Below are 17,964 nucleotides of genomic sequence, written 5' to 3' on the forward strand. Positions count from 1 at the left end.
TTCTGCGGCCTTAAATAAGAACATGTATGCCAAGGTGCCATGTGTGGAGGTGAGAAAACAATTTTTGGGAATTAGTTCTCTCCATCTACAATCTGGGTCCTAGGGATCAAACTCAGGCTGTCAGGCTTGGTTGCAAGTACTTTTACCTGTTGAGCCTTCTCACCAGTCTTGGAATTCTTAGTTTTTAATCTATTTTGCAAGTTGCCCTTTTCTCTGTAATGGTCCTTTTCAGTTGTCAGTCAGCTGGGCAGTGTACAGGACACATGGGAAAAACAGACCAGAAGAAAAACGATAGGTTTTTTGTTTTTTGTTTTTTTTTTTTTTACAAAATTACATTGTGACTCTTTCCTGGATTTCAAGCAGCATGATAAACCACCCTTGCCAGAGGCTCATAGTAACAGGGCCTCTAATCTCCAGCTGCAAGGTCCAGCAGTGTGGGGGAGGGAAGCCTCCCATTCAGAAGCTGACAGCCTCCAGTGCGCGCTGCTGTGGTGGCACAGCTGACTAAGGCATCCAGACTCACTCCTCCCTCACTGTGGGACAGTCGCAGGGCTGGGGCAGAGCTCAGTGGGAAAGAGCTTGACCTCAGCAAGAAGCCCTGACATCAATCAATCCCAGCCTTGCAAAATCCAGAGCAACAGTCTTCAGAAGCCCTGTCAACATCTCTTCCTCTATCTGTAGCAGTAACACACACTGACTCAAATATGGACCCTGACAGAATATCATCCAGTCTAGCCATTCTGAATCATGATCCATAAACAGTTGAGAACATTTCAAAACTCTTTCAATAACAGCAGAAATGATGCCTTCTGCTTCTAAGACAGGGTTCTGCTAAACAGTCCAGCTGGTCTTGAAACTCTCCTGCCCCTGCTGTCCTGATAGGCATGTACGCCACTTCTCTCTGTGCTGGCAGTGGCACAAACACCTCAGAAGCACTGGGGTAGACTGCTGTTTCAGCATGGATCAAGGCAGTACCACTAAACTATTCTTTTTTCTCCCATTATATTTATTGATTGATTCACTGGGGGAAGGGACCCGTGCCACAGCGTGAATGTGGAGGTCAGAGGACAACGCACAGTTAAAGGATAACCAGCAGGAGCCGGTTCTCCTCCACCATGTGGGTCCTAGAGTTGGGATGCACTCACCTGTCCTCAACTACTCTTGTAACCCAGGGTCTTCCATGGTCACACACTCACATTTTTGACTTCAGTGAGTCCCACAGGTCTCAAGGATGTCCTTCTTCGAACAGGATAGAGCAGCACAAGTATAAAAGTAGCTTTTTGAGAGTTGCACACAACACTTTACCTGCCTCCCTGGTCTGTTTTCATCTAGCCTCAAAGCAATAAACGAATCATAACTATTTCTGAACATCTCCAGACATAAGTATAGCAATCTGGGGTAGGTAGCACTGAAGGATCTTCACCTCCTATTATTTACAACCCATACCGTCCTTGTGTGGCCAAGGGAATAGAAAGGAAGAGATATACTCACTTCAGATGGTGAAGAGATACCCTGGCTTCCTTCCATCTTGGGTACCTGCTCTACAGTATGCAGCTGACTGTGCCTGGCTCTAGCTAGAGGTCCATGCAATAAGACACTGAGGCTTCCTTTGAAGAGGTCGCCCAGTACCAAGTAAAGCTTCAGGACAGGGAATTTCTGGACAGCAATGATGGCCACTCTATGAAACATTCCTAAACCAGAACTCAGTACACCATCTCCAAGTCCCACATCTTCAAGAACAGGTTAAGAAATACTGTTTCCAGTTGCTCAGTTTTGGGATCACTTTTTTATGACACAGGCAATAACTACATGCTCCTTCCTACCAAAAGCTCAAAATATAACCAGGTATGGAGGCACATGCCTGGAATCCTTGCCTTCAGGAGGCTGGGGCTGGTGGAGACTCAAATGAAGAACAATGTGAAATTAACAAAGCCCAGCGACTCATTTGTTGAGGTGTCAGGGATCGAACCCTGGGCCGTGGTGGGCAAGCATTCTATCACTGTGTTAGTTACACGTCAGCCTTCACAACATGTATAAACTCACTTTTTCCTAACTGTTAGAAACTCTCATTTTGCATTCTCTTAATTAAAATGCCAAACAAAATGCATGCCTGCAAAACAGTGTCTAGAAACACAATCATGGGCAGTGTGGGACCTGCTTTCCCAACGTGGATACTCACTGTGGGAGAAGCGCTGCGTGATGGGGGTTCCGGGATAAGGGTAAGTCCTGCTCTCCCACTGAATGTTTCCTTCCTGGACAGCCTTCATAAAACCATGGTAACACTGGTGGGCTACACCTAAAGATGAACAAAGTCAAAGGCATCAGCTTGGATACCTAACGTGTGTGTGTGTGTGTGTGTGTGTGTGTGTGTAGACGGATCATTAAAATTGTATCTTTTAACGGCTTTATCGCTTGTATAGGCCATCAAATGTTTTGAGGAAGTCCAAATTTCTCTCATTTCCATTCAAAGAAAAGCGGAATCAAGGAATGTCAAAATAAAAGAACTACATTTTACCAAGGTACAGGAGATTCAGAGATGTGTGCAAAGTTACTAAATCAGCTCATATGATAACCCTTGTCCACTCTCAGTTATACCCCATGGCAATAAAGATAATTGGTAGCACTTACTACAAAGCAAAGGGGTGGGAGTAATTTATCTTTGTGAAGGAATACGATGAAGCAGTATCTGTAATGTAACCGCTGCTCAAAAAGCTCTGCAGTTAGAGCAGGAATCCTCCAGCTTAAGCAAGAACGTAGAAGGAGATTATTATATAACAGATTATGAAATGTTGAGTGTGTGTCTGAGGACTGTGTCTTAAAAGGTAAGAGCTTGGGCTGGAGAGATGGCTCAGTAGTTAAGAGCATTGCCTGCTCTTCCAAAGGTCCTGAGTTCAATTCCCAGCAACCACATGGTGGCTCACAACCATCTGTAATGAGGTCTGGTGCCCTCTTCTGGCTAACTGCATACATAATAAATAAATAAATATTTTTTAAAAAGGTAAGAGCTTGGGTGGGCTGGAGTGATAGCTTAGTGGTTAAGAGCACTTGGCTGCTCTTCTAGAGGACCCACGTTCACGTCTGAGCACCTACATAGAGACTCAGCTCCAACATATGCTTCTGGACACCAGGCATACATGTGTTACACAGACACATACAAGCAGGCAAAACGGCCATACACATGAAATAAAAATAAATAGTTAAATATTAGGAGCTTAGGGTTGGAGAGTTGGTGCAGCGGTTAAGAGCATTTACTGTCCTTGCAGAGGACCCAGGTTCACTTTCCAGATGCTGGGTGGCTCAAAACTGCCTATAACTCCAATTGCAGAGGATCCAATGCCCTCTGCTGGCCTCCACAGGCACCTGCACACATATGGTGCACATACATACACCCAAGTTACGCACACATACATATAAAATTAATAAATAACTTTTTTTTTTTTTTTTTTTTTTTTGGTTTTTCGAGACAGGGTTTCTCTGCAGCTTTTTTAGAGCCTGTCCTGGAACTAGCTCTTGTAGACCAGGCTGGCCTCGAACTCACAGAGATCCACCTGCCTCTGCCTCCCGAGTGCTGGGATTAAAGGCGTGCGCCACCACCGCCCGGCAATAAGTAACTTTTTAAAGTTATGAGTTTTCCAGGCATAGTAGTACTATACCTTTAATTCAGCATTTAGAAGGGCAGAGGCAGGTGAATCACTGTGAGTTAGAGGCCAGCCACACTACATGGTGAGACCCTAAACAGGTTGAGAGCTTTACTCCAAAGGTAAATATGACATTATATACTTGTCTAAATTTATACTATGGAGACCACCAAGATTGAACTCTGATATAATGGTCTCTGGGTGGTGGTGCTCTTCCAATACAGGTTCTTCAGCTGCAACAAGGTACAACTACCGTGGGCAGTGCTGACAAGAATGGAGGCTATCAGTGAGCAGGGGCATAAGCAGAAAGCAAATTCTGTGCCTACCACTAGTGACAGTGAACCTAAAATTTCTCTTAAAGTAGAGTATTAGGCCAAGCTGAGATGTAGGATGATAAGGTCAAGTCTAGCCTGGACCATACACATGGAAACCTTGTGTCAAAAAGTATATGTGTTTATGCAGTGGATTTTAAAAAGTAAAAGCTTCATGTTTGTGGAACAATCTAGTTTTTAATGCATCATTCTAATAACTAATTTTATTAATGTCCTATTTTGTTTTTTTGGTTTTTTGTGTGCATGTGGTACTTGGCAAAGCCAGAGACTGGTGAGATGCTGTGGAACTGGAGCTTCACACAGTTGTGAACCATCACGAGGGTGACGAAATCCTACTTGGTCCTCTGCAAGATCAGAAAACACTGTGCTTTAGAAGCAGATGGTTGCCAGGTGGTGGTGGCGCACACCTTTAATCTCAGCACTCAGAAGGCAGAGGTAGAGCTCAAGGCCAGCCTGGTCTACAGAATGAGTTCCAGGACAGCCAGGGCTACACAGAAGAAACCTAACTTGAAAAACCAAAAGGAAAAAAAAAAATGTATTGTGTAGTGAATATGCATATGGAGCTCTGGGGAATATTGACACCTCTGACCGCTGAAGACACCCACACACTGGCATACACTCTGACAGACACACAATCATCCATGATTTTAAAATAAAATCATAAGCGACCTCGAGAGCACAAAGTACTCAGAGACACTGAGAGCACAGGTACACCCAAGTGTGGGCCCAGGCTCAAGGGAGCAGTGTAGCCCCACCTTTCTATTTTTGAGAAAGGGTCTTTCTTTTTTCCTTATGAAAACAGAGTCTTACTGTGTAGCCCTGGCTGACCTCGAACTCACAGAGATCCAATTATCCTCCACTTCTGCTTCATTAAAAAAAAAATTATTTAAAAAATGGAAGGTCAAGAGCACATGAGGAAAGACACTGGAAGTCTGCCTGGCTCCACATCCTTGTACACACATGCATACACCCACACTAACAAGTACATACAACACACAGACACAGCCGACACACAAGGCCCACAGCTGTCTGTAACTTCAGTGCTAGAGATATGATGCCCTCTTCTGATCTCCACAGGCACCAGGTATTGTACATGGAACACAGACAATCCATGCAGACAAAAACACTGATTTTTCCAGACAGGGTTTCTTTATGTAACAGCTCTGCTGTCCTGAAACTCGCTTTGCAAACCAGGCTGGCCTCAAACTCAGAGGTTCACCTGCCTCTGCCTCCTAGAGATGCTGGGATTACAGGAGTGCGCCAAATAAACCAATCTTCAAAAACAAAACAACTGTCATTTTGAAACTGCAAATGAATTAAATACTACTACTACTACTACTACTACTATTAATTATTATTATATATTATATATTCTATTCTATTGTATATTAATATTCTAGCTGTTTATAAAATTAACCAAGATAAGAAAAATGTGTTAACTTATCTAATACTAATTTTTACAACCATGTCTTTAAGGGAGAAAAGAAAAAGGGAGCCTAAGAGTTTCCTTCAGTAGCTTTCTGCCCAGGCTGTTACTTTTTGGGGGGATGGGGTAGTGGTTGTCACTGGAGACTTTTATGTTCCTCTTTCTCAACTGTGAGTCTGCTCCAAAACTACAAAGAAACCCTATCTCGAAAAAAAAAAATAACAGTAATAATAAAAAAGGGGGGGCATCTAAAACTAAGTTACGCAATAACAGCTGACATAACCAGGGCTTTGCAGTTAGGGACTCTTGCGGCTCTTCCAGTGGACTGAGTTCAATGTCAGCTCCCACATTAGGTGGCTCACAGCCTTCTATAACTCAAGATCCAAGGCATCTGATGCCCTCTTCTGGCCTCCAGGGATACTTGCACACATGTGGTATATACACAGACACACACACTTGAAAGAACCTGTTTTTCTCATAGTACCTTTGATAAGCCGATACCACTGTTTGCAGACCAGAGCTGCAGTTTTATGCTCCTGATACGGTGAAAGGAAGGACAGGATATACTCCAAAACCTCTTCTGGCAGCTCAGACATGGACCTATTATGTCTTGTCTCTTCAACTTCCAACACTGGGTGGGATTCCTCATCTTGCTCCATTGTTCCTTCCAGTACAGTTTCTTCTTGGTCCACAGCCATGAAACTGTCATCCTCACTGTCCGAGGAGCTGGCCATGACATCCCACTTGAAGCTGTAGTGAGTAAGAAATAAGTATTAGGGAACAACTTTCAGAAGCACAGAAGCAACTGAGCACCCAAGTGGCTTGTGGATTACTTCCTACACAGCATGAAATTGCTCCAGCACTTCCTCACACTAGATGAGACCACCTTAATTTGACAGAGGGCAAATGCCAAGTTCATCATCACATTCTCCTTCCTCGAGTTCTAGTGTAACCTTAAAACAAGGAAACTGGGGCTAGGGAGAAGGCTCAGAGTTAAAAGCACTGCACACACAGGGCCCAGGTTTGGTTCCCAGTACTACAAAATGGTTCACAATACCCTGAACTCCAATTCCAGGGCCCAGCACAATCTTCTAGCCTTTATGGAAACTGCACACGTGTTGGTACAAAGACCACACATGCAGGTGAACATTCAAACACATTAAAAATCATCTTAAAAACAAAAGAAAAAACCCACCACCAAGAGTGGCATGGTAACACCTTTAATCCTAAATAGTGAGCTCTAGGCCAACAAAACTACATGATGAGACCCCATTTCAAACAAACAAAAGAAAAAAAAACAACTTGGAAAACCTGTTCTTTCATAATTTCTTTAACTCTCTTAGATCTGACTAATACATGATTCAAGGAACATTCAGTGACCCAAAACCTCCCACTGAAAAGGAAAAACTAACTGGGTTACAGAAGAGCAGAAGAACCCTGGGAAGATCTGAATTAAGAAACAGCAATTTAAGCTGGGGTTGGGGGAGGCAAGGGGTTGGGGTGCACATCTTTAATTCCAATACTTGGGAGGCAGAGTCAAGTGAATATCTGAGTTCAAGGTCAGCCTGGTCTACAGAGTGAGTTCTAGGACAACCAGGGCTACACAGAGAAAAAACCCTGTCTCAAAAAAACCAAACCAAACAAACCAAACCAAAAACCCCCTAGCAGCTTTAAGACAGGCACAGTGGCAGACACCTGTGTCCCACCAGACTAGTCTAATGTACAGAATGAGACCTGGTGTGTGTGTGCGGGGGGAGGGGGCTTTCAGTTTGAAAGAGGGTATGGTTCAACAGTAAAGTGCATGCTTAGAGTGCACTTCACAGAACAATTTAATTAGAGGAAAACAACTGTTCTAAGAACAGGCTTAATTGGCTAAACTGCAAACTATAAAGCAATATGGACAACAGAAAATACGACAAATCTAGGCAATAAAAATAAAAACCCAAATGCCTAACAACAGAATCAATAGTGTGAACTGTCATTCACAATGGAAACCCATTAAGTCAAAAATGACAGGTACATGTCACATGCACGTCTCACAAGCAACACTCAGCAAAATAGGGTAGAATGCATACTACACGACTATTTTCGCATATTTTCGCAAATTCAAAGCTAATTTGTGCTATTATAAATGAGAACAATGATTAACACACAAAGTTCCAAAAGTGCTGGTAAAATTCTGTTCCTAATTGGGAACAGGAGTGTTCTGTCTGTGAAAAACTCATGGGCTGAATACTAGTGCACTCACGAGAGCTGCTCAGAATATGCTCTTGCTAGTAGTTATCTCTAGTGGAGAGAGTGCAGACAGTTTACATTTCCTTTTGTGCATAGCTCTATTCCCAAAAATTTCTAGAAAGAAAATTCTGTATCATACACAAAGGCAAATAAATCATTTGCATATATATAGCCTAAGGTAAAAACAGTAAAATTAAGGAAATGTCATTTATATAAGAACAGGTGTAGTGGTGCACACCTTTAATCCCAATACTTGAGAGGTGAAGAGGCAGGAGGAACTTGTGAGCTAAGGCCAGCCAGGACGACCCAGTGAGACCCTGTCTCAAAAAGAGAATTGTGTCCCGGTTAGACTAAAAGGAGAAGATACTAAATAGAATTATGACCAAAAAGGTTTAGTGCTGAGTAAATTTTCTAAGGGATGTGGGAGAAGCAGGGCTCAGATAAGAGGAGACACAGATCATGATGCCAAGCTTATCAAGCCTGTCTCACAGACCTTACTGAGACAGCTAGTTAGTTGGTGAAGGATGGACAGCGTGAAGCTCCTGTATCGCTCCTTAGCTAAGGCACTGGCTAGGGACCACTCCAAGAAAACTTACAGCAAAGCTCTGGCAAACTTCAAAGAGGCAAACAATGTAGTTGAATTTTTCACAAGGAATATAGCTTTTTTATTTTCTTTCTTTTGGGAAGGGGTCTTGGTTTTTTGAGACAGGACTTCTCTGTATAAAAGCCCTGGCTATTATGGGAATCACTCTATAGATCAAGCTAGCCTTGAACTCATAGATCCACTTGCCTCTGCCTCCCAAGTACTGGGATTAAAGGTATTAAAAGAGTGCTTTTTTTTTTTTTTGAGACATCCTGTAGCCCAGACTCTCTTTGAACTCACAGTTATCCTCTTGCCTCAGCTTTCCAAATGTTAGGATTATAAGGTGTAAGGCACATGATATACTGAGGCTACTGCTTCCTCTACGACTCCATTCTCACCCCTCACCAGTCCCCTAAGTTCCTAAAGAGTTTTGTTTCTGTTTTCATTTCTACACGTACACAACTGATTCCCTTCTCTAATTTACTGAAGCTACACTAACCTCACTCTACCCTAAACTCAACAAAGAAAAAAGTCCAAGAAAAAGACCCACTGGGTGAGGTAATTTTTCATATCTACTTCAGATACACCTGCCAGCCCCACCACAACACTGACAGTGAGTCCAGATCGGCTTCAGAGCAACTGAATCAGAGGCCATAGAAGGCCATTTCCATTTCCATTTCTCTCATACAGAGTGAACAATTTACTTCCTGTCCAAATCTTCTAAAGGCACAGTTAGAAAATCTGTGCAGCAGCATTCCCACGGCCTCTGTAAGTTTTAAGGAGATTTCACTGTCAACCCTCGTATGGTTCAGGGAAGCATAATGCCATGCCTTAAAGGCTTGCTAGCTCCGCCCTGACACAGGTGCCAGGTGCCTCTCCTTGGTACTGCATGCCTGCACCAATTCACACAGTGCTTCCTTTTTGCTTCCTCTACCAAGTACTCAACCCCCGAGGACACAGAGGCAGTTTTTGATGTTCTGGATTTTGTTTGTTTTCATTTGGCCTAAAGCATTTTCCAGTGTGAGCTGAAGCCAGTGCTGTTCCTGCTGATGCAAACAATGCTGGATGAGGAATCTATACACAGTCATAACAGGGTTCACCCAAAGATTATGCTAAACCTTAAGATTACACCGCCATTATCATCCTTATCTTTATGCCAAGTCAAATGAAAAGTTACAGAAAGTAGAAAAATTGTAAGGGATAATATTTTGACATATTTCACACAGTCAATAATTATCAACAATATAACATGTACATGTGGTGTGGGAAGTCCTTCTGTCTATGTGTTGCTTTTATTGGTTAATGAATAAATCTGTTTTAGCCAGTGGCTTAGCAGAATAGAGCTAGGCAGGAAAACTAAACTGAATGCTGGGAGAAAGAAGGCAGAGTCATTGGGGTACTATGTAGCTGTCAGAGGGGAAAGCTGTCAGTTGGAACCTTGCTGGTAAGCCATGAGCCTTGTGGTAAAATATAAAATGGAAATGGAGCCAGGCGGTGATGGCACGTGCCTTTAATCCCAGCACTTGGGAGGCAGAGGCAGGAGGATCTCTGTGAGTTCGAGGCCAGCCTGGTCTACAAGAGCTAGTTCCAGAACAGGCTCCAAAGCCACAGAGAAACTCTATCTCAAAAAACCCAATAGATAGATAGATAGATAGATAGATAGATAGATAGATAGATAGATAGATAGATAGATAGATGGAAATGGGTTAATTCTAGGTATAAGAACTAGTTAGAACTGCAAAGCTATCTCTCCAGCCTTATCCTGAATGCTAATACAAGAGATTAATGTTGCCAACTTTTGACCCTGAGATAAATAGAATCATATATACTAAAAAAAAAAAAATCTAGTTAGCTATTGGCCAAAAAGTATTGCAAATAATACAGTTTCTGTGTGATTATTTCAGGGCTGAGCAGCCAGGAATAAACTAACTGCCTTCTCCCAACATACATGGACCAAAATACTACATTCAGGGTCAGGGAGATGGAAAAAGCACTTGTCATTCAAACCTAACAACTTGAGTTCCATCCTTGGATGCCATAGTGAAGAAAGTCAACTCTCAAAAGTTGCCCTCTCATACCCACTGTGGCATGCACATATTGGGACACACACATAAATACAATTGTTTCAATTATTAATACTGTTTGGATCTCACAGCAGATACAAAGAGAGAATAAGCTAATAACATATACGTGAGCAATAGCACAGAGCAGTACATGCTAAATTGTGTGTGGTATCAAGCTTGAACAGCTCAAAGTAGGTGGGGACCTGACCCACTGTGGTAAGATGTGCTGAACTCAGCTTGGCTAACAGGTAGGATTTCAGAACATCAATAGGAAAGTAGGGATGGAAGGGTTTCAAAATATTATTTCTTAAACTGGTAACTGGAAGTTAGAAAAACACACTAGAGAAAAGGATAAAATCCATTGATGCACTCAAACAGATGTTATGACCACATTCACAAAATTAAAATATCTTATCTATAGTAACGGAAGCTCATAATCGGGAGACTCCTTCACTTCTGGCAGTCAATGATTTAAGAGCAACAAAAGGAATAGAATGTTTTGGCATCACTGCTGTACTGTTGCTATTAGCAAACTGAGTTCCTCTGATACAGACACCACTGAGTGGCTTTATAAAGAACCCACATTTAATAACAGATGTCAGCAAGAGTGAGGGTTTCTTCAATGGTTAACATGTCTGTCACCCAAAAAGGATTCCCTTCAATAAAATAGGAAAATAAAATATGTCCTCAAATTACCTATCTCTGTTACTGTACTAACCATCAGTATTCTTTGTATTTGGGACAGTCTTCTGACATAGTCCAGGCCTAGAAATTTCTATATAGCTTAGATAAACTATCCTCAAATTTGTGATCCTCCTGCCTCAATCTCCAAAGTGCTGCCATTTCAAGCAAGTGGCACCAGGCTCAAATCATACTTTATACACACACACACACACACACACTATTTTATGTGAATGGATGTTTTGTCTACAAGGTATGTCTGTGTACCATGTGTGCTTGGTACCCCTGGAGGTCAGAAGAAAGTTTTAGGGCCCCTGAAACTGGAGTTACAGACTGCTGTGAGCTGCCATGTGTGTATGCTAAGAATGGAACTGGATCCTCTGGAAAAACAACCATTGCTCTTAACCATATGGCTATCTCTCCAGTCCCAAATCATACTATTCTTTACAATGGTCAATATTAAATAAAAGTGCCTTAGGACTTATAAGAGGCTGTAGAAATGGGCCAGCCTCACAACTACTCATTCTCCTTGTCTATATGCAGCAGCCAAAGGATTTGCTACCACTAAGCACATGCTGATATAAAGAGCACTGGTTTAAACAATCAGTAGACATACTCTAGGTTCCAAATTTTTCTTATGAAGAACCATGCATTCTAGACTCAACTTTCTGTACTTTGTAGAAAAGCATAATCATAGTGATGATGTGGAATTCCCCACTGTATGCCATAAATATGTTTTATTACCATTGATTAATAAAGAATCTGCTTTGGGCCTATGGCAGGGCAGAATAAAGCCAGGTGGGAAATCCAAACAGAGACATAGAGAGAAAGCAGGCAGAGTCAAAGAGACGCCATGTAGCTGCCGAAGGAGACAGACATCCCGGAACCTTACTGATAAACTATGAGCCTACTGGTAAAATAGAAAATAATAGGAATAGGTTGATTTAAGATATAAGAGTTAGCCAGGAATATGTCTAAGTCATTGGCCAAGCACTGTTGTAATTAATATAGTTTCTGTGTGATTATTTCAGGTCTGGGCTGCCGGGAAATGAACAAGTAGCCTCCTATTATACCAAACTGTAATGTTCAAACTTTTTGTTGTTATTTTTGTTTTGTTTTATTTTTCGAGAGAGGGTTTCTCAGTGTATGGTTCTAGCTGTACTGGAACTAACAGTATAGACCAGGCTGACCTCAAATTCACAGAGATCCACTTGCCTCTACTTCCCAAGTGTTGGGAATAAAGGTGAGTGCCATGGCTGGGCTCAAACTTCTATTTTTTGAGACCTGTACCCTCCTACCCTTATGCAGTGCTGATGATTGAACCTGGGATTTTGCACATACCAATAACTACCACTAAGCAAGCCACATCTTCAGCCAAAAATGGAGACACTAGCTCTCTCCACTTTTTTTTTTTTTTAAAGACAAGGTCTCATAGAGCCTAACTCAGTCTTGAATCCACGTTCCTCTTGACTTAGCGGTCAGAGGGCTGTGTGATTAGAGGCTTGTGCCACTACACCTGAGAGCTTAATTTTCTTTTTTTTAAAGATTTATTTATTTATTTATTTATTATGTGTACAGTATTCTCAGTATTCTGCCTGCATGTATGCCTGCAGGCCAGAAGAGGGCACCAGATCTCATTACAGATGGTTGTGAGCCATCATGTGGTTGCTGGGAATTGAACTCAGGACCTTTGGAAGATCAGGCAGTGCTCTTAACCGCTGAGTCATCTCTCCAGCCCTAATTTTCTTTTTTTATAGGTAAGTTTATTATTGATGGGGGAGGTGCATATGTGTGGAGGTTAGAAGACAACTCTCCTTCTACCCCTATGAAGGCTGGGGGTTGCAGAGACTGAACTCAGGTTGCCAGGCTTGTGCAGCAGACACCTTTACCCAAACAGCCACCTCACTAGCCCTGAATTTCTACACCTAAGAAAAGATGATACAAAGTATAGGATAACCCTGTTTATAATAATTTGGCATACAGGGGCTGGAGAGATGGCTCAGTAGTTAAGAGCACTGGCTGTTCTTCCACAGGACCTGGGTTCAATTTTCTGAACCTTCATGGCAGCTTACAACTGTCTGTCTGTAACTCTAGTCCAGGGATCTGATACCTTCACACCAATGTAAATAAAATAAAGTTAAATTATTAAAAATATACAAAAATAAAAAATAATTTGATATATAACTTTAAGTAGAGGGCTTTGGTTGTAAAATACAGTACAAATCAAAAGGGAATTTACAAACAGTGCCTTTTTCCAAACTCGGTCTCTATCCAGTCCAGACTAGTCTAGAACTTGTAATCCTCTTGTCTCAGCTTCTTGATTGCTTGTGCCACCATGTCCAGCTCTCTCACATTATTCAGGTCTAGATTATTAATAAGATTTAACTACCTAACACTGTATTTTACTTTTATCTAATAAACGCCAACTGATTATATCAATGGAAACTTATTAAGTCAAGTCACAGACTTTCATAACCCTATTCCACAGAGCTTGGTGTGTTACTAATAGATTCTCACATAATATTAGCTTAATGCCACTGAAGAAAAAGTCCAAGTCTTATTCCAAAGTTATACAGGCCAGAAAACTCATGATGCAGAGGAACGTGGGACATCATAAGCCCACCACTTCATGGCTTCAGTTTAAGAGGAGCAGAGCAGCTCGCTCATCCACAACAGGTCTGTCCACACAAGGTTCAGTTTATTAACTTAACTCACTGTGCTCTGTACTCCAGTTCTGCAGAGTGAACTATTCTTTCCAACATCTCCTAGAGCATCTACAAATGGCATTCTGCTACTGCACAGGCATAAGGAAAACAGAGGGAAGAAAAGTTGAAGTACTTCATTTGGCAACATTTATCCACTTAAACATGCAAACAAGAGTGGGGCTTAAGGTAATTTTAAGGCATCTTTCCACTGCAGTCATATACACACAACACATGTGCAGAGGCAGCTTCGAGCACCTTCCTTGGAGGTGGCTATAATGAGAGAAGCAACGCTACAACTGGGTCCCACAGCTTTGGTTCCCCTAGTCTAGAGCTCACTACAGTAGCTCTGCTGGCCTCAACTACCCCTTTCGTTACTCACAGAATTTAAAATGACCTTAGGTGGAGATGAGTGGGCTCCACAGACAGCTAAAAGAGTCTTCCGCAAGAATTTGGGCTTACAAGCATTTAACACTGATGAACTCTTTTTTTTCATTGATGAACTTTTAACCTTTGCTAACCTCCAACGGATGTTACCAGGAAGCCTGCCCGCCTTTAAAAACTCACCTCTCTACAATACACTCCTCAGCAATGTTAACACCTTTAGTTGCTGTTTTATCACCTTGTTTTATGTGTATGAGTGTTTTGTCTGCATATATGTTTGTGTATCACATATGTGATACAAATTCTAATTGTTCTTAATAAATAAAACCCATAGTCAGATATTAGGGGGTGAAAGCTGAAAAGCAAAGAAGCAGTGCAGCCAGTTAAAAGAGACACCTTTTACCTCTGCCGAATCCTCCAGACTAAAGGGGCAACCCTGTCTGTACTAATCTTCAGACTGCATGGTCAGACTGTTTCAGACTGCTACTTTGGACTACATTGAGTTCCTGTTTCCTTCCACCTTATATTCCTCTCTCCGCCCAGCCACATCCCTTCCTATCTCCACCCCCCTGGTACTGGGATTAAAGGTGTATGTCAACACTGCCTGGCCTCACTTCATCTTCAGGCAAGCTTTATTTGTTAAAACACAAAATATCACCACACATGTGCATCTGTTGCCTGTGGAAGTCAGAAGAGGATTATCAGATGCCCTGGGACTGAAGTTACAGATGGTTGTGAGCCACCATGTGGGTGGTGGGAACCAAACCCAGGTCAATGGGTTTGCTCTTAACTGCTGAGTCACTACAACAGTCCCTGTGCTTTGTTGTTTAAGGCAGGAACTCCATAGGTATTGAGGCTGGCCACAAATTTACATTGATCTGCCTGTCTCTGGCTCGCCAGTGCTGGGATCACTGGCATGTACTACCATGCCTGGCTGTCGATACTCTAATGAATGACCATAAAGTCCTTTACTGACAAAATTAATGTTAATGACTAGATGTAAAATATAACCTTGAAATGCTGAATGCTAAGAATTCCTGTGTGACTGTGATAATTATGAAATATATAATTGGTCTTTCTTTTGTTTCTTGGCACACAACCCCTAAAAACCAAAACATTTCCAAAGTAGACTCTTTCTGTACTAATAAGCTGACTTACAACTTGCAGCCCCAAGAGCTTCCAGATTGGTGCTGGCAATCACAGGCAAGATTAAGGCATGATTAGAAGGTGAGCACACTGGCCCACCCTCCAACTGCTAACTTGATCACCAATGGCCAGTGATTTAATCAATCAAACTAAAAAAAAGACACTAGGCACAGTAGTACAAGCCTGTAACCCCAGCTCTCAGGAGGCTGAGGCAGTAGATCAGGAACTCAAAGTCATGCTCATCTATAATAGAGAGTTTGAGGCCAGCCTGGGCTCTAAAATAGTCTGCCTTTAAAAAAAAAAGAAGAAGAAAAGGAGGAGGAGGGGGGAGGAAGAAGAGGAAGAGGAAGAAGAGGAGGAGGAGGAGGAAACCTGGGTGTGGGGAGATCCCAGCGACTGAGGATGTAGAAGGTGATGTGTTCCATTCATCTACAGCCTTTAGTGCTCGAGTATGTGTGCTTGTGTGTGTCTTGTGCATACACATGGAGGGAGGCCAGAGAAGAGTTCTCCATCACTTCACCTTATTCCTTTAAGGCAGGGTCCCTCACCGACTCCAGAGCTAGCGTTTTCTGACTGGTGGCCAGTAAACTCCAGCAATCCTCCTACAAGGGCCCTACTCAGTGCTGTGAGCTGTGTTCCTGTCTGGGATCACATCTAGTTTGTTATATGGGACCAAATGCAGATACTCATGTAGCAATCCACCAGCAATCCAGAGCCCCATCCCTATCTTCATAATAAAGTAGTAGATGTGTTTGTAGGGGTTCTGTGAGCCCAAAGGACATGAGAAACCAGACTTACAGTTGGCATCTGAGTGGGGAGTGGAGTTTCTCTGGCAGCCATGAACCTTCAACCTTGGTATCTGAAACTACCACTGCCTCTAGGTAGTGTCAGAATTAAAAGAATGACTGGATCAGAGGATGCCTAACTGGTTTATTCTACTGTTTGGTTGGGGCAGGGGCATGGCCTCCTGTAATCTCAGCATCACGGGAGCTGTGACAAGAGGATCTTGAGTTCTAGGTCAGCCTGAGGATACAGAGCAAGTATAAAGCCAGCCTAGGTTATATGGAGAAACAATGACTCAAAACAAACAAAAACTAGAATGATCAGCCAGTATATACCTTGTTGTGCCCAGGGGATTACCAGTAAGATTAGTGGCATTTCCAAGATTTCATTCAGCTCCTGGTCCTCAGACGTCCTCAGATCTCTTTGAACCCCTGACTTCTATTCTTGCTTGCCATTCCCACTTCTGAAGTATCCCTCTCTGCTTAGAGCGTGGCAGGCCTCTCAGCTCCTTCTGACCTTCGATCCCTTACACAGGAGCTGCTGCCATCTTAGAACTTGTGAGCACTTGAGTAAGGTGGCCTACAAGACGAAAGCCAGTGCAACCATGCAGAGAGCGTCTCCTTTTCACCACCTCACAAGCTAGAGTCTACCCACTAATCACCTGCCTAATTAAAACCCACACTTCATTTCTCATTGCTATGGTTTCCACGGAAGCAGAGACAAGACAATAAATAGCAGGAAGATAATAAGATGTAGCACGCACAGCTAGAATTTGCTCTAAGGTAGCAAGTAAGCTTCAAGATACAGGGTCTAGCCAGGTGGTGGTCACCCTTTAATCCCACCCAGCACTTGGGAGACAGAGATGGTAAATCTCTGTGGTCTGAGGCCAGTCTGATCTACCTAGTAAGTTCCAGAACAGCCGTGGTACGTGGTGAGACCAGCTCAAAACAAAACAAAACAAAACAAACAAACAAACAAAAAGATACAGTGTCCAGCCTTGACTCATACCCTCTCCCCAGGACCAAGGACTACTGCAAATTGAAGCCCAGCTCCATCTACATAATACACTCCAGTCCAGCTGGGACTACAGGAGACTATCACAAAAACAAAAAAGAACCATGCCCAGATACATGGAAAATGCCATTACAGACTGTTTTCTGTGTCACCCCATATAATGCTGTAGAGATTTGCATGGGTATGGATCTTGGTTTATTGATACAAATTTAAGGTTAATTTTGTTATTTTATATATATATATATATATATATATATATATTTCTGCTCTTGATTACAGTATTGTGTTTGTGCAGCTCACTTTAAAATGTAATGTAATAGATAGTCATCTATAATAGTCAAGTTTGTAGTCATGTTAGTTAGGTTTTCTAGATGTACAGAGATGTATTTCAGATGGATAGGCATTCTTCAAACCTTTCAAAGACTACAGAATATGGCATTTAAAATGTTTAAGAACGTAGGACTTTTTATGACAAGAAGACACATTTGCTCCAATTACTTCAAGAGGATGATGGGCATCGAAGAGACTCCTTATGGAGTTGGCTACCCACTTGGGCAAAAATCTGCTCTTGCTTAGACTTCTTGATAAACTGGACATGCAGGACCCACAGAGAAATGACTGCTAAATTTGCCTAAAGGTGAGATGATCCTTCGGGGTTCCTGCTTCATAAAAGAGTGGGCTAGAGATTCTGCAAGACACAGAAAAATATGACAGACAAACTGCCAGTATAGGTGGAACTGTCTTTGAAATTTCCTGTTTTGTGGAAAAGTCTGCTGGATACTATGGGTCTGTGAGCTAAAAAGATGGATGCCCCAACAGTACAGAAAAACTTTGGGTGACTGTCCAGGCAGCAAGATGTCTCTGTCAATTCTAGAGTTCTGGAAGTAGCTTACAATGCACTTCCTGTTTACTTAAGTAATATTATACCCTTCTGGAGTTTTTTTATACAATGTTCCTCCTGCCTATATACCTCCATG

The 17,964-nt window shown here is 42.3% G+C and overlaps 1 protein-coding gene across 2 annotated transcripts in view; it reads right to left on the bottom strand.

The window, feature by feature from the left end:
• Fbxo42 (F-box protein 42) overlaps positions 1 to 17,964 on the bottom strand; it is a 63,560-nt gene that overhangs the window by 35,040 nt on the left and 10,556 nt on the right. Inside the window, exons 2-3 of one of the 2 annotated variants that reach the window (XM_038334114.2) lie at positions 5,881 to 6,146; positions 2,180 to 2,296 (exon numbers count right to left, since the gene is read on the bottom strand). In XM_038334114.2, coding sequence (XP_038190042.1) covers positions 2,180 to 2,296; positions 5,881 to 6,130 — 367 coding nt within the window. In that variant the 5' untranslated portion in view covers positions 6,131 to 6,146. Of the gene's footprint in view, positions 1 to 1,145; positions 1,209 to 2,179; positions 2,297 to 5,880; positions 6,147 to 17,964 lie in introns of those variants that run through there. The other variant, XM_038334117.2, reaches the window with a different exon arrangement.

Source organism: Arvicola amphibius, chromosome 6 (genome assembly GCF_903992535.2).
Source record: "Arvicola amphibius chromosome 6, mArvAmp1.2, whole genome shotgun sequence".
Lineage (NCBI taxonomy): Eukaryota > Metazoa > Chordata > Mammalia > Rodentia > Cricetidae > Arvicola > Arvicola amphibius.